Consider the following 24,550-nt stretch of genomic DNA (forward strand, 5'->3'; position numbering starts at 1 on the left):
CAAAGATGGAGAGGTGTCAGAGATGAATAAACAGTTTCCATCAGAGATAGGCAATCAGTGTGTGACATTGCAGTACTGACCTTATAAAGAAGCTTCTGCAACAGTTCAAAGAAATTGCACTAATCTTCAAGCACGGAGCAGAGAAATAATCATGTGTTGTTAATATTAATAAAAACACCCTTGTTCCTGCTGCACGTTGCAGTGCTGTGGGACTAAAATTTTCTAAATTCAGCCCCGCACCATCTGGCCCCATTCAATCTATCACCACCAACAAAACAGAGTCAGCACAGCACAGCAGAAACTGAAGAATGTACCATGGCTGAGTGTTGGTTTCGAACAGAAGTATCCAGTTCCAGTTGGACTTGAGATTTAAACAGAATGAAACAAAGCCTCAACATGAATAAAAACACAATCTTTCAGCAGGAATCAGCTCACACCAACATGTGGGACATCTTCACATGGTCCAACCCTGCAAGCACAATCATCTCCATGGCTTCACTCCAAAATGCTCCAATGGGATGTCTCAGCTGAGGGCAAGGTGGCACGATGTCAGCTTCAGGACCATTCTCTCCACTTCAGGGTGAAGCTGTTGCAGTGATTTGCTGGTTACTCTCAAACCTGGATTCCTTTCTCAAGATGGGTCCAAATGGCCTAAATCCAAACACTAGAAACAGCAGGAGCCCGGGGCATTGGGATGGAGTTACACTGTCCCCATCACATCAATCCACAGCCTGTTCAACTGGAATGTATGCAGCAGTGGCAATGTCCCTGAGAGACAGGGCTGATCTGAGCCCCGACAGAATTAAAACCAAATGATGCAAAATGCCATCCTTAGGCCTCACATCAGTAAGTTTATTGTGGGTGCAGTATAACTCCAGTCCATTTCCTTCAGCACACTGTTTGTTTCTGGGCATGTTACGTACTGACATTTCAATATTCAGTAGAGGAGCTGCTCCCATCACATTGATGATGACAGACAGATAGAACTCCCTCACAGAGGATCCCAGAGATATACAGCAAGTTGACACAATGACCAGTAACAAAGTGTAGAGCTGGATGAACATAGCAGGCTGAGCAGCATTTTAGGGGTAGCAAAGCTGACGTTATGGGCCTAGACCCTTGTCTCTGACCAGTAGATGTATCTCCCTTAGATACCAGTTCGAGATGGGTAGCTGGGGATCAAGCTGTTTATAAAAATTGCCAGAAGCCCCCAGCTTGTCATGTCTTTCCATTCTAATTGTAACCAAAGCTCAACTATAAGCTCAATTCTACAAAGTGACAGACCCTTTTGGTTCAGCTACAAAGACTGGATCTGCCAGGTCAATTAATTACGTCAATGGACACATCCAAATAATTATCCATGTAATCACTAAACAGAAACAAGGCAAAGATTTCCTTTATTTCATGAAAACTGTTGGAGGTTTTAAACAGGAATCTGTAATTTATAAAAAAGTAATTTATAAGTTGTACAAATCAAAAGTTGCATTGAGTATATATATCGAATACAATCTCAGTACAGGTGCAAGGCAGTGTTTCAGTAAATAAATAACGTCAACATCAGAACTAAATATCCTACAGAATATATTGTATGCTGTACATGTACAAACTAGTAACTTCACCCAGATAAGGCATCCCTCCAACAGTAAAGACTGCCACAGCAGAGATACACCATTCACAACAGTCAATGGTCAAATTGTCATAGACTTTGAGCAGTTTATTCCCACAAATTACATAATCAAGAGATTGCAAATACTAATGACAAGTTACTGACAGGAACAACAATGAAGGCAGTTTGCAGCCTTTGTCCACTATGTATGAAGTTTGCACATTCTCCCTATGTCTGCATGGGCTTCCTCCAGGTCCCCCCGTTTCCTCCCCCAGTCCAAAGATGTGCAAGTTAGAGGGATTGGTCGTGCTAAATTGCCCACAGTGTTCAGGGATGTGCAGGCTAGATGAATTAACCATGGAAATGCAAGGATGAAGTGGTTCTGGATGGAGTATTTGAAGGGTCAGTGTAGACTCGATGGGCTGAATAGCCTGCTTCCAAGGAATTGAATGATTCTATGATGTGAATGAGGGATATCTGTCAGTGTTAAAACATCACTGTCACTCCTGATATAGTATATGGTCTAGTCCCAATGATACGGTGTGTTTCTGTGCAGAAGAAATTCAATCATTTAAATTATGCAATGTCAGTAATAATGGTACTGGGGCAAAGTAAGAATCCAGTAGATCAACAGTGAAACAGAATTAGACAATTTTGAATGATGAGGCTTTGATTATATTGGAGACATAAACCTCAAAGAAGGTCCAGGAAGGAGAAAGAGTTATCAGAGATGGTCCAGGTGAACCTGAGGTTGGGGGCGAAAGGTGTTAGTAAAGTGGCTAAACTGTGCCAGAATGACACAAATTGGAAACTGGAGAAGGGTCTCATATTCTGCCTCAGGAACCTCCAAACCAATGGTCTCAATGTGGGCTTTACCAGTTTCAAAATCTCCCCAATCCCAGCCTCATCCCATAAACCTCAAAGAATTACACACAGTAAGTGATACCATTGAAAGGGAAGGGAGCTAAAATGAGATGCTGATTCCACACCTCCTCTTCCTTACCATTACCCAGCAGCCTCACAGAGAGTAGAAGGATAGAGATGACGATACAATGAGATGAGGCCAAGTGGATCACCATAATATCAACCACCATAACTGATTTGGTTAGCAATGATTTTTGTGGTAATTAACAATTAATACAAATATTCAAATCGACACTCAAATAAAAATTATATTGAGATAGTTTCATATGTGCTTGGACAATATTTACTAAAGAAATATTCTATTAAAGATTTACTTTCTTTGATTTGAATTTTCTTATTGCCAAACATATAATGCCAGACATGAACTCCACTCGTCTTTGAGAATTCTTTTTCAATCTCATTACTGGTCTTGTTCCAAGTATTTTTTCGGAAGTATCTCCCCCAGTTGCTGTATGGAATTGGGTAGAACCAGTTGTTGGACAAGTACACAATCCCATTGCAATCTTTGTTGAAGAGGCTTTGAAGTTTATCAGTTCCAGACCATTTCTTCAGCATCCGGGTAATCAGTCTCGGACCCTGTTGGCCCCAAACTCCTCCAATGTATTTCTCAACAAAATCTCTTAAGCAACTCTCGATGAAGGAATGTGAACGGTTAAATCCCAAAGCTGCATTATTAGCAGAATGCTCTGATTCTGCACAGATAAAATTTCGGAACTCTAAGGGTTTGAGTGAAATGATATCCGTGTCCAGATAGATGCCCCCGTACTTCCACAGCAAGGCAAGCCGACAGCCATCTGCGAGCACATGGAGCCAATGCCTTTCTTTGCTGGGATCTACCTGGAACACAGCAAAATTCTTTATTTAGAATTTCATTATTGTAAATCATCCTTCAATCCAAACACTGGACATTTGACTTTCTATGCCATTATCCAAGTCATTAATAATATGAATAACACAGATCCTGTGGTCACATCTTGCCAGTTTGAGTCCCTACCCATTATCCCTACATTCTGTTGCCTGCAACTCAAACAATTTTCCAGCCATGTCAGTAATTTGCTTTCAATCCCAGTTAGCTTAACATGGTAAGGAAGGAGAGATCACATTGGGAGTGCAACAGAGCCTGAGTGAGAAAATAGTTTGTGGAATTTTGGGGATGGTGTGGGAATTCGGTGCACGTAGCTATCAATGATATACATTAGAAAGGGGAAAGTGGTTCTGCTGGGGGAGTATGAACAGGTAGAGGCTACATTAAAGAAACATAACTCAAAAGGTAATAACCTCCTTTTTAGTACCTGGTCCACAAGCTAATTGGCACAGGGTCAACAAAATTAAAGAGGTAAATATGTGACTCATGGATTGGTGTGGGTGAAATGGGTTCAAAATCATGTCTCGTTTTCACTAGTACTGGGAAGAAGGGAGCTGTTCCAATGGGATGGGCTCTACCTGAATCATGCTGGGGCCAGAGTCATAGAATCATACAGAATGGAAACAGACCCTTTGGTCCAACTGGTCCATGCTGATCATAATTCGAAACTAAACTAGTCCCACCTGCCTGTGCTTAGCTCATATCCCTCCAAACATTTCCTATTCATGTGCTTATTTAAAATATCTTTTAAACTCAGCAATTGTATTTGCAATCATCACTTCCTCTAGAAGTTCATTCCACACATGAACCACTCTCTGTGTAATAAAATTGCCCATCATGTATTTTTTCAATCTTTCTCTTCTCTCTTAAAAGGACGCCCTCTTATCTTGAAATTGTCTATCCATGGGAAAAGACACTTGTCATTCACCTTATCTACAAGCCTCATGATTTTATAAACCTCAATAAGGACACCTCTTAACCTTCTACACGCCACTGAAATACGTCCCAGCCCGTCCAGCCTCAGAACTCAAACCCACCATTCCTGGCAACATGGTGGTAAATCTCTACTGAAATCTCTCCAGCTTAATAATATTGTTCCTATAACAGGGAGACCAGACGTGGACACAATACTCCAGAAGAGGCCTCACCAGTATCCTGTAAAATCTCAACACGATGTGCCAACTCCTATACTCAAAGCTCTGAGCAATGAAGGCAAACATGCTAAACATCTTCTTAACCAACATATCTATATGTGATGCAAACTTCAAAGAATTATGTACCTGAACCCCTGATCTTTCTAATCCAGAACTTTATCCAAGATTCTACTTTTAATTGTATAAGTTATACTTTTGTTTGCAAAGTTCTGTCAAATCACATAAGTAGGACTGTAAATAGGGCTTTAAGTAAATAGCTAGGGGTGAGTTCAGTTGCATAAAAAATTATGGTAAATGTTACAGATGGGAAACACTCAGTAGAAGTTATTAAATTTTCTGGAACAAGTAATAGGACAGACAGTATGGAATGAGTAAGGGGACAATGATGAAAAAGAGGCAGACCGTGTAGGATTGATGGTGTTGCATTTAAATGCACACAGAATATGAAGCAAGGCAGATGAGCTTGCAGTGTAGACTTAAATTGGTGGGTTTGACATTGTGGGCATCGCACAGACATGCCTACAAGGGGATCAGGGCTGGGAACTAAATATCCAAGGATACACGTCCTATCAAAAGGGCAGGCAGATGGGCAAAGTGGGGAAGGGGGCACCTTGTTTGTAACAAGCAATACTAAGAAATGATGTAGCATCAGTCAGCACAGAATCTGTACGGCCAGAGTTAAAGAACAGCAAAAGAGAAATGGCTAACATTGGATAACACAGAGTGGAGCTGGAGGAGCACAGCAGGCCAGGCAGCATCAGAGGAGCAGGAAAATTGACATTTCGGGTCGGGACTCTCCTTCAGAAATGGGGGAGGGGGAAGGGAGCTCCAAAATAAATAGAGAGAGGGTGGGAGGTAGGTGGGATGGTGAAGGCATTTATTGTGATCTTTCATAAATGGCTAGAGTCAGGTTGTGTCCTGGAGGACTGGGAATGGCTCATGCAACACCCCTGTTTAAAAAGGGAGGGAGATAGAAGATAAAAATTGTCAGCCTGACATCAGTCACTGACAAAACTATTGACAGTCTATTATTCAGGCTAAGATTGCCAAGTAATTGGAAGTGCATGATAAAATAGGGCTGTGTCTGCATGGTTTCATCAGGGGAGGGCAGCCTGACAAATCTGTTAGAATTCTTTGAGGAGGTGACGAGCAAGTTAGACAAATGAGAGCCAGTAGATGTGATTTCATTGGACTTCTGGATGGCCTTTGACAAGGTACCACACAGGAAGCTGCTAAATATGATAAGACCCATGGTGTGAGCCTCATGGTCCTGGCAAAGATAAAAGGACTGGCTGACTGGCAGAAGGCAGAGCAGGAATAAAGAAGTCTCTTTCAGCAGGGCAGCCAGTGACTACTGGAGTTCTAGAGGGGTCAGTTTTGGGATAACTATTCATATTATACATGAAAAATCTGGACTAAGGGACTGAGGGTATTGTTGCTAAGTTTGCAGCTGCCACAAACATAGGTTTAGGAGCAGATAGTGTTGAGGAAGTAGGGACGCTGCAGAAGGACTCGGACAGGCTAGGGCAGTGGGCTAAGAAGTGGCAAGTGGAAGGCAATTTGGAAAAATGTGAGATTATGCACTTTAATGGGAAGAATAGAGGCATAGATTATTTTCTAAATGAGAAAAGGCTTCAGAAGTCTAGTTCAGGGGATTTTCTTAAGGTTAACATGCAGGTTCAGTTCACAAATGTATTGTTAGCGTTCATTTCAAGAGGGTAAAAATACAAGACCTGAGATGTATTGCTACGGCTGTATAATGCTCTAGTCAGACCACATTTGGAATATTCTGAGCAACTTTGGGCCCTGTATCAAAGGATGAATGTTCTACACTGGAGAGGCTCCAAAATAGGTTTTCAAGAATCATCCCAGGGATGAAGGACTTGTCATATGAACAGCAGTCAATATTTGCTGGAGGTTACAGAGACAAGGGGGAATCTGATTGAAGCTTACAGAGTACTGATAAGCCTGGATAGATTGGACATGAGGAAGACATTTCCACTAGGAGGAGAGGGTAGGGCCCAAGGGCACAGCCTCAATGTCAAGGGATGATCCTTTAGTACTGAGTTGAGGATGAATTTGTTCAGCTAGAGGGTGGTGAATCTGTGGAGCTCATTATTGCAGAAAGCTGTGATGGCCCAGTCATTGAGTATATTTAAGACAGAGACGGGCAGGTTCTTGATCAGTATGGGGAACAAGGGTTACCTAGTGATTACACCTTACATATTCCTGAGTTCTATGCATATTGTCTCTCTGGATGAGCCCTCCATGATGTCTTTCGCATGGTAGAGCTGTGATATTCTCCTTAATCAGTAATGCAACTCCAAAGCCCCTTTTACATCACTCTGTATCTCACTTGTAACATCGAAAAGTTGGAATGTTGTGCTGCCAGTCCTGTCCTTCTCTCAACCAAGTTTCTGTAATCGCTACCATATCCTTGTTCCATGTAACCTGCAGCTTCTCCTCCAAGTCACTCACCATCCTGACTTGGAAATATAACACCAACTTTAACGTTGACAAGCCACCTGGGCTCTCCCTTGCACTATTCCCCTCACTATGGTATTCTCCACTACCTCTACATTCCTTCTTACATTCCCTAGCTGAGTGACTCTCTGTAATACAGTGCCATGGCCACCGAGCTCACCATTCCCTCAGCCCTCATTCTCATCCAAACAAGATACAAATCTCAGGCTGATTGGACAATTACAAAGGCTAAGGCTCCTGGGGCCCTACCCTCTTGGCAGGGAGGGGGTGGGGGGGGGGGCACATGTGTTACACACTCCTTGAACTGTGCCCAAATCCAAGAGCCTGTCCTCATGAGTGTGAGAACCTCTCGGAAGAAAGTAACTCTCAGCTGAGGTTCATGCAGCAGCAAGTACATCCTGCAAACATGTTTCCCCTGGAACACCCCGATATTCAGAAACACCCTTCATTCAGTAAGCACAACACATCACATGACCTGCTGTCTCTAATGAGGGGACAGAATTATTTATTAATTGTTAAATCATTTATAATTCACACAGCCTACATCTCCTAAAATGTTTTAGCATAGCCAGAAATCATTGCAATATTGACAAAAGTATGCAACATGTAAAATTCTGATAAAACCTGAAGTTTTGAACAATAGTTATGAATTCATCTGCCCCTTTTGCACACAGTTGGAAGTTGCAGATAAGAAACTTCCTTTCCAGCCTTTACCAAACTTTCCACTCACCATACTTTGCTTCTTTCAGTCATCCTTACTTAGAGCACCTCTCCCCAACACATTGAGCCAAATTCCCAAATATACTCATTTAGCCAGCCTCTCACTGAGATGGTCTCCCTGCGCCGACTGTGCTTCTAACTGACTGACAGTTCTAAAATTCCTTTTCTTATTTAAAGCTGTGATGAGTTAGTCTAGACTAGCTTCCTGCTAACAGCTATCAACATTTATTCAGGCTGCAGTGCTTTATTGGGATAAGGGTTTTCAGGAGATTGACAGAAAGCCGTCAGTGCCAGAAGCTGCTTGCTTCAAAGAAACACACGCAAATTTAACCAAGTTATTTAAAGCAGAACAAAAACAGAAATTGCTGGTGAAAATCAACAGGTCTGGCAGCATCTGTGGGAATGAAAGTAGAGTCAACCTTTCAAGTGCAGTGGTTCTGCATCAAAATTAGATTGAGTTTGGAGTTCTTTTATGATTCCTATAGAAATCAATAACTTTGCAAATATGATTCAGATTTCCAGTAAATTGCACCTCCTTCCCAGCAAAACAATCTAACCTTTGCTCTGTCTCTAACAATATCCACCCATTATCACCGAAAGACTGCAGTAAAGGTCATATGACCCACTTCAAGTTAGCTGGAACTTAAACACACAATTTCCGAATCTAAAGATTTGGAAATCATGTCTTTGTTCAGAATGAAGACCAATAACAGCTTTTACCATCCACACATCAAACGGCTAGCTCCGTACAATTCCTTACCTTCTCATGCCATCCAGCCAAGGGTGTGTCGCTGAATAATTCTTTAGGATTCAAGGGCAATATGACCACATTCTTGAACGAAGAAAGCAGAAGGATGCCTTTGTACTCAGGTCCTCGATACATGGGTACGCTCCCATTGATTGCTTTCATGAAAAAATAAACTGGTTTGTTTGGGTTTAGTCTAGCTGCTGATTCGATGCTGCACATGGCCAAAGGGGAAGGGTTTAGTTCACTGGAGCTCTGTAAAAACATAATTCCGGGCTCTGTGGTTGGGTGTGGGCGTCTCACAATCATTGTGTTTTCAGGGGTGACCTGACCAGACATTTGGTCACTGGAGGTTAGTTTGGCTGAGTAGTTTGCCAATGTGATTGTAAACTCATTTAATCTTAACAATAACTTATTCAAAGAGGGATTCAAAACAAAATATACAATGATGGTAAACACTAGTGTGAGGGAAAATAACAAAAAGATTTGACACGTCTTCATAACTGATGTCGTTCGTTCGATGACCCCTGTAAAAAGAATGATTAAGGACAGAATAAAAATGCTGTTTTTATCCTCCACATTTTCTGTCTGCAGGAACAGAATGAAAATATTGTCTAGAATTTACTTCAGCCACACTTTTAAGTTTTTGGAACTGAAAAATAAAACTGAAATGACAAAATAACAACAGCAAATAGATATGCTTCCAGCGAGCAGAAAGGGTGCCCCATTGCCTCCATTGCAAGGGCTCCTTGATATTATCATTCTTCAACTACAGCCTAGATGTCAAGGACTGCCACTTTCACCTCACCTCTGGAATTCAACTCTAGTTACAAAAAATGAGCCAATGCTTGAATGAGTTCAGAAGATCTGTGACCCCATTGGAAGCCAAATTGAGGGGAGTGCAGGTTCTGGAGTACCATTGCGAGAATGTTGTTGCGGCCCATAGCCTTTGCAGTATCTAGTGCCTCCAACCGATTCTTGATATTGGATGGAGTGAATCAGATTGCCTGAACACTGACATCAGTGATTCCGGGGGCCACAGGCGGAGGCCAAGATACGTCATCCACTCAGCACTTCTGCCTAGAGAATATTATGAACACCCCAGCCTTATCTTTTGCATTGATTAGATTAGATTAGATTACCTACAGTGTGAAAACAGGCCATTTGGCCCAGCAAGTCCACACCGCCCCTTGAAGCATCCCACCCAGGCACCCCCCATAACCCACAAATCCCTGAACTCTACAGCCAATTTAGCATGGCTGATCACCTAGTCTGCACATCTTTGGACTGTGGGAGGAAATCAGAGCACCCAGAGGAAACCCACACAGACATGGGGAGAATGTGCAAACTCCACACAGACAGTCGCCCAAGGCTGGAATCAAGCCCAGGTCCCTGGCGCTGTGAGGCTGCAGTGCTAACCACTGAGCCACCGCGCCACCTTTGATGTCCTGGCTTTACCCATCATTGAGGGTGGAAATATTTGTGGACCCTCCTCCTCCAGTGAGTTATTTAATTGTCCTCCACCATTCACAACTCAATGTGGCAGACTGGGGAGCGTAAATGTGATTCCTTGGTTGTGAGATTGCCTAGCACTGTCGATCACCTGCTGCTTACGCTGTTTGATATGCAGGGAGATATTTTTGGTGGCTTCACTAGATTCACACCTCATTTTTAGGTATGCATGGTGGTGCTCATGTCATGCCCTTCCTGCATACTCCTTTGAACCAGGGTTGATCCCCTGGTTTGATGGTAATAGTTGAGTGGGAAATATGCTGGGCCATGAGGTTGCAGATTGTTGATGGCCCATAGCACCTCATGGAGGTACAGGCTTGGGTTGCATGGTCTGTTTGAAGTCTGTCCCATTTAGCATAATGATGAGCTGTGGATGTCAAAGTGGCTGCTAACTGCTCTGAGAGGAGGAGGGGGGCAAAGTTTACCTTCCTCTGACAGCTCTGCGTGACAAGAGGACTGTCTAAATGGAAGCACAGCTCAGTATTTCTGAGGGAGCGCTGACAGGAAACCTGTCTCAAAAATACAAAACTCTGCTTTTGTTAACAAGAAAAGCAATCTGAGGAAGATATCCACTCTGCAGAAAATCCAGCCAAGGAAGTTAGGTAAGCAAAAATCAGTCGACCAAGAGGCTGCAGAAAAATTCTATCAACTTTTATCTCTGGGAATGTCTTGATCAAATACAGTGAAAGAATCTTATGTCACTGACGTTTGCTGAATTCTCCCCTGATAAGTATGAGGGAAACTAGTTTTACTGATTTAACACAAATTAACAATAGGAATACAACCTGAAAGTGTGCAAATGATGCATGCTCACAGAAGATTTTTGATAGTTGAGAAATGTATGCATCAGAGGGTATTGCATGATTTCTTATAATTTACGATCAATGACAAGAAAATGTTTTTTCCATATTGTTGGCATCATGTTTTTGAACTCACAGTGAAAGAACATTTCAGAAGTTGGGGAAGCTATTCCAATACTGGAAAATTTTCAGGTTCACCCTCATGAACCTGAATTTGTGTACAGGAACATTTTTACCAATTTCTTATCTACCAACTTCATAAAGTCAACCTAAGGGCCAGGGTGGGGGCACTGTAATCATGGGGATAGTCACTCTTCTCTGCAGCTGTGAGCTGAAATCCTTAAGGATGTGCTTCCTGTCCAGTGCCAGGATTAAGGATATCTCCTCAGGACTGGAGGAGATCATGGAAAGGGTCGGGAGGGATCCAGTTGTCATCACCCATGTTGGTGGCAGCAACATTGGTAAGATAAGCAATGAGGTTCTCCTGAAAGAGCTTAAACAGTTTGGAGTTAAATTAAACAACAGAACCTTCTAGGTAATCATTTCAGGATTATTACGAGCCACAGGCAAACTGACGAAGGGTAAAGTCAAAGAGTTAAGTGTGTGGCTCAGAGATTGGTGTGGCAGGAACGGATTTCAGATCATGAGGCACTGGTACTAGCACTGGGGTAGAATAGACTGTTTTGCTGGGATGGCTTCACATGAACCATGCTGGGAGCAGTGTCCTGGTGATTCATATAACCAGGGGCACAGAGGGCGTGAAACTAATTAGAGGGGGTACATTTTGAGAGAGGAGCAATGCAGGCTTACAAAGCAAAAGGATGTGGCAGCTATTTGGGTAATGATACCTACAGTGGGACAGGATACAAACTGGTGTCAATCAAGGGGAAAAGAAATCAGAAAAAGGTAAAATTAATGGCTCTTTGCTTGAATGCACATAATTTGTTGAACAAAATAAATGAATCAGTGGCACAAATGGAGAATAATGGACATGTTATTGCAACCATTAAGAAGATGTGGCTATAACAAAATCAAAACTGGGAAGTAAATGTTTAGCGAAACGCAACTTTTTGAAGGGACAGGCAGGCAGAAAAGGATGGTTTGAAAGCTTTGTTGGTACAAGATGGAATGAATACAATAGCAAAAAATAATCTTGGATTGATGGAAATAAGAAATAAATAGATGAAGAAGACACTAGTGGGAGTAGTCTATAGGTCTCATAATAATAGCTATTTGGTGGTCCAGAAAATAAGAGTGCTAACAAAGACAGTATATTCATCATGGCAGACTTTGATCTTTGTGTAGATTGGGAAAAGCAAATTGGCAGAGGTGTCCACTAGGAAGAATTTATCGAGCATATTCAGGAGAGTTTCCTAAAATATTATGTTGTGAATCCAATCAGACAGCAGGCTATTTTGGGTCTGGTTATATGTAATAAGGCAGATTTAAGAAATCATTTCAGAGCAAAAGATTCCTGAGGAAGCAACCATGACATGGTAGAAGTGAACACTCACACAGAGTGAAAAACTTGGTTAGGAACAACTGTTCCTATTTAAATAGGGGTAATTACGAAGAAATGAGGGTGGGGTTGGCCAGAGTGAAGTGAGAAAGCATTTTAGCAGAAAAAACAGTTGATTGACAATTTAAGAAAATAGTTCTTGACTCACAAAAAAACATATGCCTAGTCAGGATGAAGAATTCTAGGAAGGCCAAAAACCAATTGTGGTTGACCAAGGAATTCAAGGATAGTATCAAAATTTTAAAAATCAAAAATTTGTCATAAGCTAGAGGATTGGAAACATTTTTGTAAAAAGCATCAAATGATTACCCAAAAAAGGGAAGGATGAAGTCTGGAGGCATACTGGCATGTAATATCAAAATGGACAGTAAGAGCTTCTTTTAATAAATGCAAAGGAAGATTGAAACCAAAGTGAACAAAGGCACCATTAGAGAGTGAGGCTAGAGAAATAATAATGGTGAACCAAGAAGTGACAGGAATGTTGAATAAATATTTTCCATCAGGTTTCCAAAGTGCTAACTAATCAAGAGGCATAAGAAGCAAAAAGGGCAGAGGAAATAAATATAATAACAGTCAGTAGAAAAAGTACTGGAGAAATTAATGTGGCTAAAGGCCCCTGAACCTGATGGAGTACACTCCAGAAACTGCCCACAGAGATAATGGATAGACTAGCCATAATCTTATGGCTCTATGACTGTGACTCTAAGCTTTAGGTACTAGAAAAGTCCAAGGGAATTAGAAAGTTGCCAGTGGTAACACCATAATTTAAATGAGGAGGGGGACAAAAACAGACAGGTGACTAAAAGCCAATTAACATAATGTCTGTCATTGGAAAAATCTTAGAATCTATCATAAAGGATGTGATAGTAGTGTGTTTAGAAATGAATAATACACTCAAATAGAGTCAGCATAGTTTCATGAAGGGAAAATCATGTCTGACAAATTTACTAGTATTCTTTCAGGAGGTGACAATCAGGATACAGAACAGGAAAACAGTCGATGTAATATAACTGTCTATTCGGAAGGCAATTGACAAATTACCACACATTGGGTTGCTTATTAAGATAAGAACCCATGGTGTTGGAGGTAGTATGTTAGCATAGATAGAGGATTGGGTAACGAGTAGAAAGTAGGGAGTTGAGATAAGGGGATTTTCAGGGCGGAAACCTCTGAATACTGCAGTGGCACCGGCCCTAGCACTCTCTTTGCAGGATATATTAATGGCTTGTGTATGCAGTTTTGAATGAACAAAGTCAGATTTGTGGCTGACATAATGATAGATGAGAAGGCTAGTGGTGAGGAAGATAGACAGAGTCTACAGAGGGACTGGAAACTGAGTGCAAAATCTTGGCACATGGAATTTGGGAAAATGTGAGGTCACGCATTTTGGCAGGAACAATACAGAGCTGCACATTGTTTAAATGGGGAAGGACTCCAAAAAGCTGCATTGCAGCAATTTGCATGTCCTTGTGTATAGACAACAAACAGCTAATGTACAAGTTCAGCAGGTAACAAGAAAGAAGAATGGAATATTGGCTTATTTCAAAGATAAATTTAATTGAAAGATGTTGCTGCAACTTAGGCACAACTTTGACCACAGAAACTAAACCAATGCATGTTTTAGACCATACCTAGAATCCACTGAACAAGTTGGATTCCATCTTTTAGGAAAACATGTAGTGGCATTGGTAGCAGTCCAGAAATGATTTATTAGCTTGAACCCAAGCATTATATTTTATGAGGAAGCACCAAGTCAATTGGTCCTGTTGGAGAAGAATTAGAGGCAACCTTATTGGAATTGTAAGATTCTGAGGGGACCTGATAGGTTTGATGCAGGACAGTCTAGGGCTGGCTGGAATGGACTGGTAAGGGAGTTTAGCAACAAATATGTTTGAAGAACAATGGCATATGTTTATGAAAACAATTCATGGCTCACAGGAAAGCTATGTTCCAATGAAGAAGTAGCATTTTAGGAAGGGAGCGAGCCAACTATGGTTAACCAGAGTGATTATGGAGTGTGTTAGATTGAATGAAAAAGAATGTGCAATATGACAAGGATTAGTAATTAGCAAGTAGATTGGAGGAGCTTTTACAAATCAATAAAATGTGACCAAAAATATAATGAAGGGGGAGGAAGTAAATTTTGAGTTATAGAGTCATGTAGCACAAAAAAGAGACCCTTTGGTCCAACTTGTCCATGCCAATCAAGTTCCCCAAAGTAAACCAGTCCCATTGCCCTGCATTTCACCCATATCCCTCAAAAGGTTTCCTATTCATGTGCCTAAACAAAAGTCATTTAAATGCTGTTACTGTAGCTGCATCTACCACTTCCTCTAGCAGTTCATTCCACGTACGAACCACCCTCTCTGTGAAAAAGTTGCCCCTTTAAAATCTTTCTCCTCTCATATTAAAAATGTACCCTCTACTTTTTAACTCCCCCAGCCTAGAGGAAGAACCTTCTGCTATTCACCTTCTCTATGCCCTTACAATTTTATAAGCCTCTGTGAGGTCACCCATCAGTTTCTTAAGCTCAAGTGAAAATGACCTAGCCAATTCAGGCCCTCCTCGTAACTCAAACCCTCCAGTCGCAGCAACATACTGATAAATCTTTTCTGAACCCTCTCTAATTTAATAATATCCTTCCTATCATAGGGTGATCAGAACTGTACACAGTATTCCAAACATAGTCTTACCAATGTCCTGTACAACTTCAACATAATGTTCCAACACCTGTATTCAATGGTCTGAGCAATGAAACAAGTATTCCATACACCTTTGTAACCACCCTGTCTACCTGTGATGCAACATTCAAAGAACTATGTACCTGAACCCCTCGGTCTCTCTGTTCAATACCACTACCCAGGGCCATATCACTAGCTGCAAGTCCTTCCCTTATTCATTTTACCAAAATGTAATACCTCACATTTATTCAAATTAAACTCCATCTGCCACTCCTCAGCCAATTGGTCCTTTCGATCAATCTCTTTGTAATCTTAGATAATCCTCTTCACTGCCAACCATACCACCAATTTTGGTGTCATCCGCAAACTGACTGACCATGCCTTCTAAAATCTCATCCAAATCATTTATGTAAATAGCAAACGATAGAGGACCCAGCACCAATCCCTTTGGAACCCTTGCTGGTCACAGGCCTCCAATCTGAAAAACAATCCTCCACCACCACCCTCTGTCTCCTACCATTATGCCAAGTTTGTATCCAGTTGGCAAGCTCTCCCTGAGTCCCATGTAATCTAACTTAGCAAATCAGTCTACCATGTGAAACCTTGTCAAAAATTTCACTAAAGTCCATGTAGACAATGTCTACTACTCTGCCCTCATCTGTCTCTTTGATCTCATCCTCAAGTTTGAGAGACACAATTTGCCATGCACAAAGCCATGCCAACTATCTCTAATCAGTTCATGCCTCTGTAGATCTGCAGCAATCTCTGCGTCCTCCATACAGTTCCCATTGAAGACAAAGATGGGGAGCAATTTCTTCGCCCGCAGGGCACGGAATCTGTGAAATCCTTTACCACAAAGGGTTCTCACAGTTGGTCATGGCTGAGATAGACAGGCTTTTAATCAGTAAGAGAAGCAAGGGTTGTGGGGAAATGGCAGAAAAGTGGAGTTGACAACTTTCAGATCAACCATGATCTCATTGAATAGTGGTACAGACTCGATGGGTTGAATGGTCTACATCCACTCTTCCATTTGATGGTCTTGTGGTATCACACTTGAACAAGTCAGTATGTTTGTCTCTTTGGGACAAATTATATCAGAGGACGGGAGATGAGATGCTAGCAAAAGGACAGAGGGATAGAAATAAGTGGTTTGATGAAGCTACAAGAAAGCTCAGACTTGAAATATGAATAAAACTTGTAAAACACTACATGCTATTCAAAACTGTGGACAATAAGTAAGGACTTGCAGAAGAAAATAGAGATCTTTAAAATGTGAATACTAGGGTGTATGCTATAAATTCCACATTAAGGCCAAAACAGAAATGAGCAAAATAAACCACAAAACTGACATTTTGTAAAGGAAACGTCAGTAGTGGGACATGTGATCAGAGCTGCAAAGGGGAAGGTAGAGATCGAAAAACAGAAGTGGAGAGCAGAAGAAAGACAGGTGGCTATTGATGCAGTCGATGGCACAGAGTGGTTGCAGATGAGTAAGTGCATGTGAGAGAACGGTATCAGACAGATGAATGTGGTGTATCATGACAACAGCAGCAGAACAATGAAACTCCTTCCACAGACCTGTGAAACCGAAGAATGGGTAGAAGCTGACAGGAAGGTTGAAGTGGCACATTATACTGTTGGCAGTACAGCAACCTCAGAGAATGTGGTGAATCCTCAAAATCCAAAGGTGAATGAAAATATGGATTTCAATGAAGAAAAGAATCTGGTTGAAAGCTGTTGAGTTTGCTACCCAATTCAATGCAATCTTAATGATAAATATTTCATGGTATTAAAATTAACAAAATGCCTGTTGAACTAGTTCTGAATGTTGGACAAGTTAGGAAAATAAATCAGTAACAGGTCAGATTGGTGATTGTGCGTTACTGAATCCTAAAGGGATTGTGCATATTTCCCTCCCATGCCTGCATACATTTTATATATATATTGTTTGGGTCAGTTTTCAATTAATATTTTTAACTCATTTTAATATCATAAAAAGAGCTGAATGCCCTGGAATTCAGCTGGGAACTCAAGGTCATCCAGAACAAATTACTCTCAGGGCTGGCATTGCCTTGAAAGCTTTGCCACGTCACCATTTGTGTGCTGTGGCTACAGTGTGTACCATGCAATAAGAAAAGCATTGCAGAAACACACACAGACTTCTTTGGCCACATTTCGCAAGCCTGAAACCTCAATCAGCCAGAAGGACAAGGGCATCAGGCTGAGGGGTCCAAAATCAGCCACATGTTCCCCACCTAAGGAACAATATCACAGCTCCATCAGTGTCCCTGGGTAGAAATCCAGGAAGTCCATCCCTAACAGGATTCTGGCCACACCCTCAGCACAGAGACAGCTGCCTTGCTTAATGCAACAAATGTGAATTTGTCAGAACACCGTACTGACTGTTAAGACATTATTGATCATTCAGAAACCATGAAAGTTGCTCTTCAAATAAAGTTTCTCCTTGTGTTTTTATGCATTCAGCTGTGTGAGGAGAAAACGTCAGAAACAGACTCTCCTAGTTTAACCGTGTCCTGCAGTTTCTCAGCCAGTACCCTTCCCTTCTGCTCTGTCTGACAGCTTTTTGCTGCACCTTCAGGGAAACCTCAGTGAGAAACATATTGTTTAGTTTTAAAGGAAATGACTTGAAAACTGCCGCACGTACTCTCCAGAAAATCGCATTAATATTTTACAGAGCCAATATTTAATATCACAGAAACATAGAAAAATAAGAATAGGAGCTGCCCCTCCTTCAATTAGATTATGGCTGTGTTTTGGATTCCACATTCCCAACTTCCTCTATTGACTTTGACTTCCTTGCCCCAAAAGAATCTTTCTTCCTCTGTCTTAAGAATGGTCAGTCACCTCACACTCTGAGGCAAAGAGTTACACAACCCTCTGAGAAGAAAAAGGTTTTGTCTCCTCTCTGCCCTATGGGCGGCCCTAGTTTTTAAACAGTGTCCCCTTGTTCTGGACTGAACTACATGAGAAAATATCCTTCCAATGTCGCCCTTATCAAGACCATTGAGGATCTCATACAGTTCAATGACATCACCTCTCACTCTTTAAACCCCAACAGTAACACTGCAGAACGGTCCTCAAAAGATAGCCAGCTTGGAGCAGAATACTGTGGAAATTGGAATAAAAACGTCTGGAGGAACAGTACTTCATTTTTCACTCAGGAGCTTTAAAGGCTTCGAGATTCAGCATTAATTCCAACAACTTCAGAGCACAAACACTGCTGTCCATTCTGATGACCATAATCCCATGTGTCATTTGTATCTTGTTATCTTTGCTCTCAGTTGTTCTGACACTATTCTCTCTAAATTCAAATCGGCCGCTTGCGTGAATTTTATATCGCAATCTCTCTTTAACAGCATCAACTTTGTCTTTTGCCGTGGGCACCTTCATCATCTGTTCCACTTCCGCTTCTCCCACCCCACCCCTACGGTTAATGGCATAAAAACCGTAATTTTCCAGCCATCTTGTGTTCCAAGGAAGATCCTTTGGAGTCAAAATATTAACTCTGCTTCTCTCTCCACAGATGTTGTCAGAACTGCTGAGCACTTCGTGTTTTGTTTCAATGTCACAAAACAGCCAGCTCATTCAAGTGTCAAGCGAGTGAACCTCCTCCAAACTGCCTCCATTCATACTCCTTAAAACGGAGATCAAAACTGCGTGTAGTATTAGAGAAGTTAGTCTCAACAATGCCTTGTATGACTGAAGATTAACGTTATTTCAATGTTAATTTCCTGACATAATAAAGGACAGAATCCAACTGATCTTCTTGACTTTCTGTATATTAACTTGTTGTGACTCATGTACTTGAACACATAATTTCCTCTATACCTCAGGTTACAGTGCCGTTCTATTCCTAATTAATAGTTAATTTTTGTTCTTCCCGACAAGTGAACAGCTTCATATTTTCTCACATTATACTCTGCCAGATAATCGCTCTCTCGCTCAACGGTAATGCAATATTGAAAGCTGATCGCCAATGCTTTCAATATTTCTGTAGCTATCTCTGCCAACACGACAAAAGAATGTTATCAGGTTCCTGGGGTTGGTCAATTTCCTGCCTCAATAATTTTTTCCAATGCGATTTATTGATTGGGACTAATCTCTTTTGGTTCCTCATTCTCACTAGACTCTTGGATAATTTTATGAGTAATTCTGACCTGTCCAGGAGATTCAAACTTTCTATCTTCTTAAAGACTGAAAGTACAAGTTTGAGAAATACAAATACAGCAGTCGAAAACCTGAAATAACACGGTGTGAAGCTGGATGAAGACAGCAGGCCAAGCAGCATCAGAGGAAGAGGAGCGCTGACATTTCGGGTCTGGAAAACCTCTCAGTTGTGAGAACCTGTTTCATACTATTAAAATACAGTCCCCAGTAAGAATAAAGTTACAAGTGGGGTGGGACTGAGCAAAGTTTATTCACAATTTGGCAATGATAGTATGTAGAAATCGCCGTCACTTACTTGTTGGAACTTGTCCCGGAACCAGGGATCATGAGCTGTGTGTAATGATGGTTGCATTAAGTGCCGTCTGCTTTCCCAATCAGGAAGAGGCTTGAAAGGAGCAAATGTCAATCACAGGAGTGACAATACGGGGTGTGTCTGACATTGTATTATCTGGCAGCTAAATGCATGGCAAAGTAATATTGAAGAAATATTTTTGTAGTTTTGAAATCGTGCACGGACATTTGCTTGGCCTGCTGTGTTCATCCAGCCTCACATTTTATTATCTTGGACATTTCAGACAGATGGTTTCAGAAGTTGAAACGCGCACGTACTGAACATGATAAAAACAGATGCACATATGGAGTGGGACAGACATCTGACATTCAACACCAATGAGGTATTTACATTGCAGCAAAAATCACCATGTTGCTGTAATTTTTTTCCAACGTGGGGAGAGCAACGCAAAAAAAAAGTCTGACAGAACATATGTTTCACTTCAGCCCTTGACGTGTGGGATCAGCCTCACGATCATTACCACAATTCGGACAGAGACCAGCCTCAGTGTAGTGTCCAACACCGCCTGACCATTCTTGAAGGTGTGTGTGCAAGATATATTTTCGCAGAAGGGGCATGACCTTCAGGAGTGTGAAGTAATGTGACTGTCTCCTGAAAGGAGGAGAAAAAGAGGCGAGGGTCCCCTCTGTGTCCTGTATGTAGCACCACAGTCGGTTCTCCCTGCACAGAGGAGCCTGGCTGTTATGATGCATATGTACAACCCCGTGTCGTGGCAAGCAGGTGTCCTGATCTTCCTAGGTAGGTATTACAGCTTCAAGGGGGCAGCACTGATGCAGTGGACCCCTTCGGAATCTGGGCTAGCAAGCGGCAGGTCGAGGTGACGCTGAAGTTGGACGTTAGTGGGAAATTCCCACCGTCACCCCAGCTTTGTGACTGAAGGGAGCTGAGGTTACCTGACGTATTCGGGCAGGCTGGAGTGTGCCGAACCTGCAGGAGGTCAGGGAGCGTGGCGGCAGATTGCAGAGTGACTCTCTGCCGGAACTGTAGGCAGGAGGGGCACTTGACCAAGAGCTGCAACCTGTGCGGGGAAGCACCAATACAAAGCCTGTCCGAGATGGGGTGGGGGCAGACCACTTACTCTCACGTGGCCTCAAGTGGCAACTGGAGCCACGGACCCAGAAAGGTCAGTAAGGAGGGGCAAGCCAGAAAGGTGGGCAAAGTAGCCAGCACGGAGGGACAGCAACCAACCGACTCCCACATCAACAGACAGAGTCAATGGAGGAGGGGGAGGAAATGAAGGAGCCGGGGGGAGTGGATCCCGGTCAGAAACAACCAGAAAAAGAAAACACATGAAGCCCCCAAAGTGCCTCAGTAAGACAGAAAGGGGCAGCTGCGTGAAGGACAGAAGAGCATCTCCTCTGAAGATGAAGATGTGCGGTCGGAATGCCACCACAGCGAGGTACAGCACCACAGCAGAGAATGAGAAGAGAACCTCCCAACCGAGAACACCGGACATCCCGAAGGAACCGGTGAACCTCAGCCTCCAGCCATCGGGAACCACAGGACACCCACCACACCACAGCTCTGGGCAGCCAGAAGCAGTGACCGTGTGAGTCTGAAGCTGCGCAAGACAGTCGCTGTGTCAGACTCGGAACTGGATCTTCCTGGCTTTGTCGTCGGCCCGACATGGCAGGGGGTATCCAACAGTTTGCCCAAACCACGGGAATGCAGGGAGCCCCCCACTAACAAGACCGTGGGTGAATGGATATTGAGTAATTGTATAAATGCTTACAATGGGTGCTAAAATTGCCAGTATTAATGTGATCAGTGTTAGACCTACCATACAGTGTGTTGGCTTACCTGGCCAATGTCAAGGTAGACCTCCTGTTTCTGTAGGAGTGTGGGGTATCACATCTCAGCAGCTGCAGGAGATGGTGGACCTTATGGGCCCCATGAGCCATCAGGGGGAAATGATAGTCACTCCTCCAGCATGGGTATTCTGCTGCAAGGAGGCAACTTCACCATCTCCAAGGTTAAGGAGGGCTTCAACTGCGTCATTGATACAGATGGACAATCCAAAGGGGCTGACAATGAAATGGACTCCACGTCCAGTTTCCTGATGAAAACAGTTAAAGACACCAAGCTGTACAACATCCTCAGCACCCCTGCAGATGGCACACAGCACAGATACACCTGGTCAAGGCCAGATGGGTCTATCCGCTCAAGGATACATTTCCTGTTTGTGTCCCTCACGTTCTCAGTCAGATCCACCCACATCAAGCCAGTGTTTGCCTCTGACACTGCCTCCTGCTGGTCACTGTCACTTACAGGTGGGCCAGCAGGTTGGCAAGGGAATGTGGAAGCTAAATGGGAAACTGTTAACCCCAGAAAACATTGAGGATCTCAAAAGTGATAAGGTGTGTTGGAGAACCTTTAAGCCTCACTTTGAGTCTCCAGCAGACTGGTGGGAAACAGTCAAAGGGAACATCAAGAGGTTCTTCATCCTCAAACGTCTGTCGTCTGCAAGGTGTTAGAAAGGATTCTGAGGGATAAGATTTATGACCATCTGGAAGAGCATGGCTTGATCAAATACAGTCAACACGGCTTTGTGAGGGGTAGGTCATGCCTTACAAACCTTATCGAGTTTTTTGAGGATGTGACTAGAAAAGTTGATGAGGGTCGAGCTGTGGATGTGGTGTATATGGACTTCAGTAAGGCATTTGATAAGGTTCCCCATGGTAGGCTCATTCAGAAGGTCAGGAGGAATGGGATACAGGGGAACTTAGCTGCTTGGATACAGAATTGGCTGGCCAACAGAAGACAGCGAGTGGTAGTAGAAGGAAAATATTCTGCCTGGAAGTCAGTGGTGAGTGGGGTTCCACAGGGCTCTGTCCTTGGGCCTCTACTGTTTGTAATTTTTATTAATGACTTGGATGAGGGGATTGAAGGATGGGTCAGCAAGTTTGCAGATGACACAAAGGTCGGAGGTGTCGTTTACAGTGTAGAGGGCTGTTGTCGGCTGCAGCGGGACATTGACAGGATGCAGAGATGGGCTGAGAGGTGGCAGATGGAGTTCAACCTGGATAAATGCGAGGTGATGCATTTTGGAAGGTCAAATTTGAAAGGATAGGATTCTTGGCAGCGTGGAGGAACAGAGGGATCTTGGTGTGCAGATACATAGATCCCTTAAAATGGCCATCCAAGTGGACAGGGTTGTTAAGAAAGCATATGGTGTTTTGGCTTTCATTAACAGGGGGATTGAGTTTAAGAGTCGTGAGATCTTGTTGCAGCTCTATAAAACTTTGGTTAGACCGCACTTGGAATACTGCGTCCAGTTCTGGGCACCCTATTATAGGAAAGATGTGGATGCTTTGGAGACGGTTCAGAGGAGGTTTACCAGGATTCTGCCTGGACTGGAGGGCTTATCTTATGAAGAGAGGTTGACTGAGCTCGGTCTCTTTTCATTGGAGAAAAGGAGGAGGAGAGGGGACCTAATTGAGGTATACAAGATAATGAGAGGCATAGATAGAGTTGATAGCCAGAGACTATTTTCCAGGGCAGAAATGGCTAGCACGAGGGGTCATAGTTTTAAGCTGGTTGGTGGAAAGTATAGAGGGGATGTCAGAGGCAGGTTCTTTACGCAGAGAGTTGTGAGAGCATGGAATGCGTTGCCAGCAGCAGTTGTGGAAGCAAGGTCATTGGGGTCATTTAAGAGACTGCTGGACATGCATACGGTCACAGAAATTTGAGGGTGCATACATGAGGATCAATGGTCGGCACAACATTGTGGGCTGAAGGGCCTGTTCTGTGCTGTACTGTTCTATGTTCTATGTTTCAGATGGTGACAGAAACGTGGACAAAACTGTCCAAACTCCAGAAACCCATGTCAAACCCACTCCTGCTGCAGACGTTGAGGGGTGTGGGTGGGGGGGGGGGGGGGGGGCGATGTCATAGAGGATCCCCAGGTGGTGAGGAGCCAGCAAGTTTGGCTCTTTGCTTGAGAGATCTCCAAGATAAACTTCCAGTCCAGGGTTCACACCACGGAATAGGATGGGATGTGCTCACATTTCTTCTTTCAGAAGGTGCACAGGGATGCTCAGCAACTGAAGGAAAAAGACGGCTCAGTGTTTTAGGTAAAATATTAGCAAGTACAGTTCTACAGTGAGTCAGACACAGTCAATTAATAAAAGCTTTAAAATTTTTTGGGAGAAGCAGGGACATCAAAGGGGCCCCACCAAGCTTTTCAGCGATAACAGACCATTTCAAAGCTTATATCCGTTTGCTGTTACTCGCCACCCTCCCCCCTCAAGTCATGTACACAGTTCTTTAATTGTTCCCAATGCCTTGCAAAGCGAGTGTTTCATCTTGATTGTGTGAAGTTTGATCTAAAGGTCCTTTGTGTTGTTGACCTCTTTACTTCTTCCTTCAGTAAGTTAATGTCTTTAAAAGTTAATGTCTTTACTTCCTTCTTCAGTAAATCATTTTACAATGTGTTCTAAAAGTTAATGTCTTTCGAAGTTAAAGTCTTTACTTGCTTCTTGAGGTAAAATTACTTATCCCTTCAATCCCCCTTTGTGGTCGGAGTCATGAGTACTCATGGCCACTTAACAGTCATTGTTCGAACGTCTCCGTACCACCCATTAAGGGGCACTCAACAGTCTTGTTGGTGTGCACACTTGCACCTGGCATAATTCTTGCAGTTAAGATTTTACAGCACGATGTAAAGACAGCCATAACAACACAGCAAGCAACAAAACAACAATGACAATCAATATAATTAAGGCATGCAGAAGAAACGCCTTCCCACCCCCACCAAGAGCCACCTAGGAACCACTTCAGCCAACCGTCCCCTCTCCTGGGGCCTTGCCTGAAGGTGTCAAGCTGTTTACGGATATCATTAATGGCCTGGGTGATGTTGTAGGACTCATCCATAACGTGTGTTATACACTTGTTTCCTAATATCGGGCGCACCCCACCCTGCTGGGCTAACTAGTAATCAACGGCACACCGGGTCTGCTGCGCATAGAGTCTTAATTTGGCAAGTCCACGGTTTATAGCAT

General features: G+C 42.9%; 1 protein-coding gene across 2 annotated transcripts; it reads right to left on the bottom strand.

The window, feature by feature from the left end:
- Positions 1-1,378: 1,378 nt before the first annotated feature.
- LOC125457428 (alpha-1,4-N-acetylglucosaminyltransferase-like) lies at positions 1,379-19,849 on the bottom strand. 2 transcript variants are annotated; one of them, XM_048541605.1, is made up of 3 exons: positions 19,494-19,849; positions 8,514-9,025; positions 1,379-3,367 (listed from the first exon to the last, which is right to left on the bottom strand). In XM_048541605.1, the coding sequence occupies exons 2-3, from the start codon at positions 8,997-8,999 to the stop codon at positions 2,777-2,779; spliced, it is 1,077 nt and encodes a 358-aa protein (XP_048397562.1). In that variant the 5' UTR covers positions 9,000-9,025; positions 19,494-19,849; the 3' UTR covers positions 1,379-2,776. The 2 variants fall into 2 exon arrangements, with proteins under 2 accessions (XP_048397562.1, XP_048397563.1); XM_048541606.2 differs by lacking the exon at positions 19,494-19,849 and adding an exon at positions 19,270-19,420.
- Positions 19,850-24,550: the final 4,701 nt, after the last annotated feature.

Source organism: Stegostoma tigrinum, chromosome 14, assembly GCF_030684315.1.
Source record: "Stegostoma tigrinum isolate sSteTig4 chromosome 14, sSteTig4.hap1, whole genome shotgun sequence".
NCBI classification, from domain to species: Eukaryota; Metazoa; Chordata; class Chondrichthyes; order Orectolobiformes; family Stegostomatidae; genus Stegostoma; species Stegostoma tigrinum.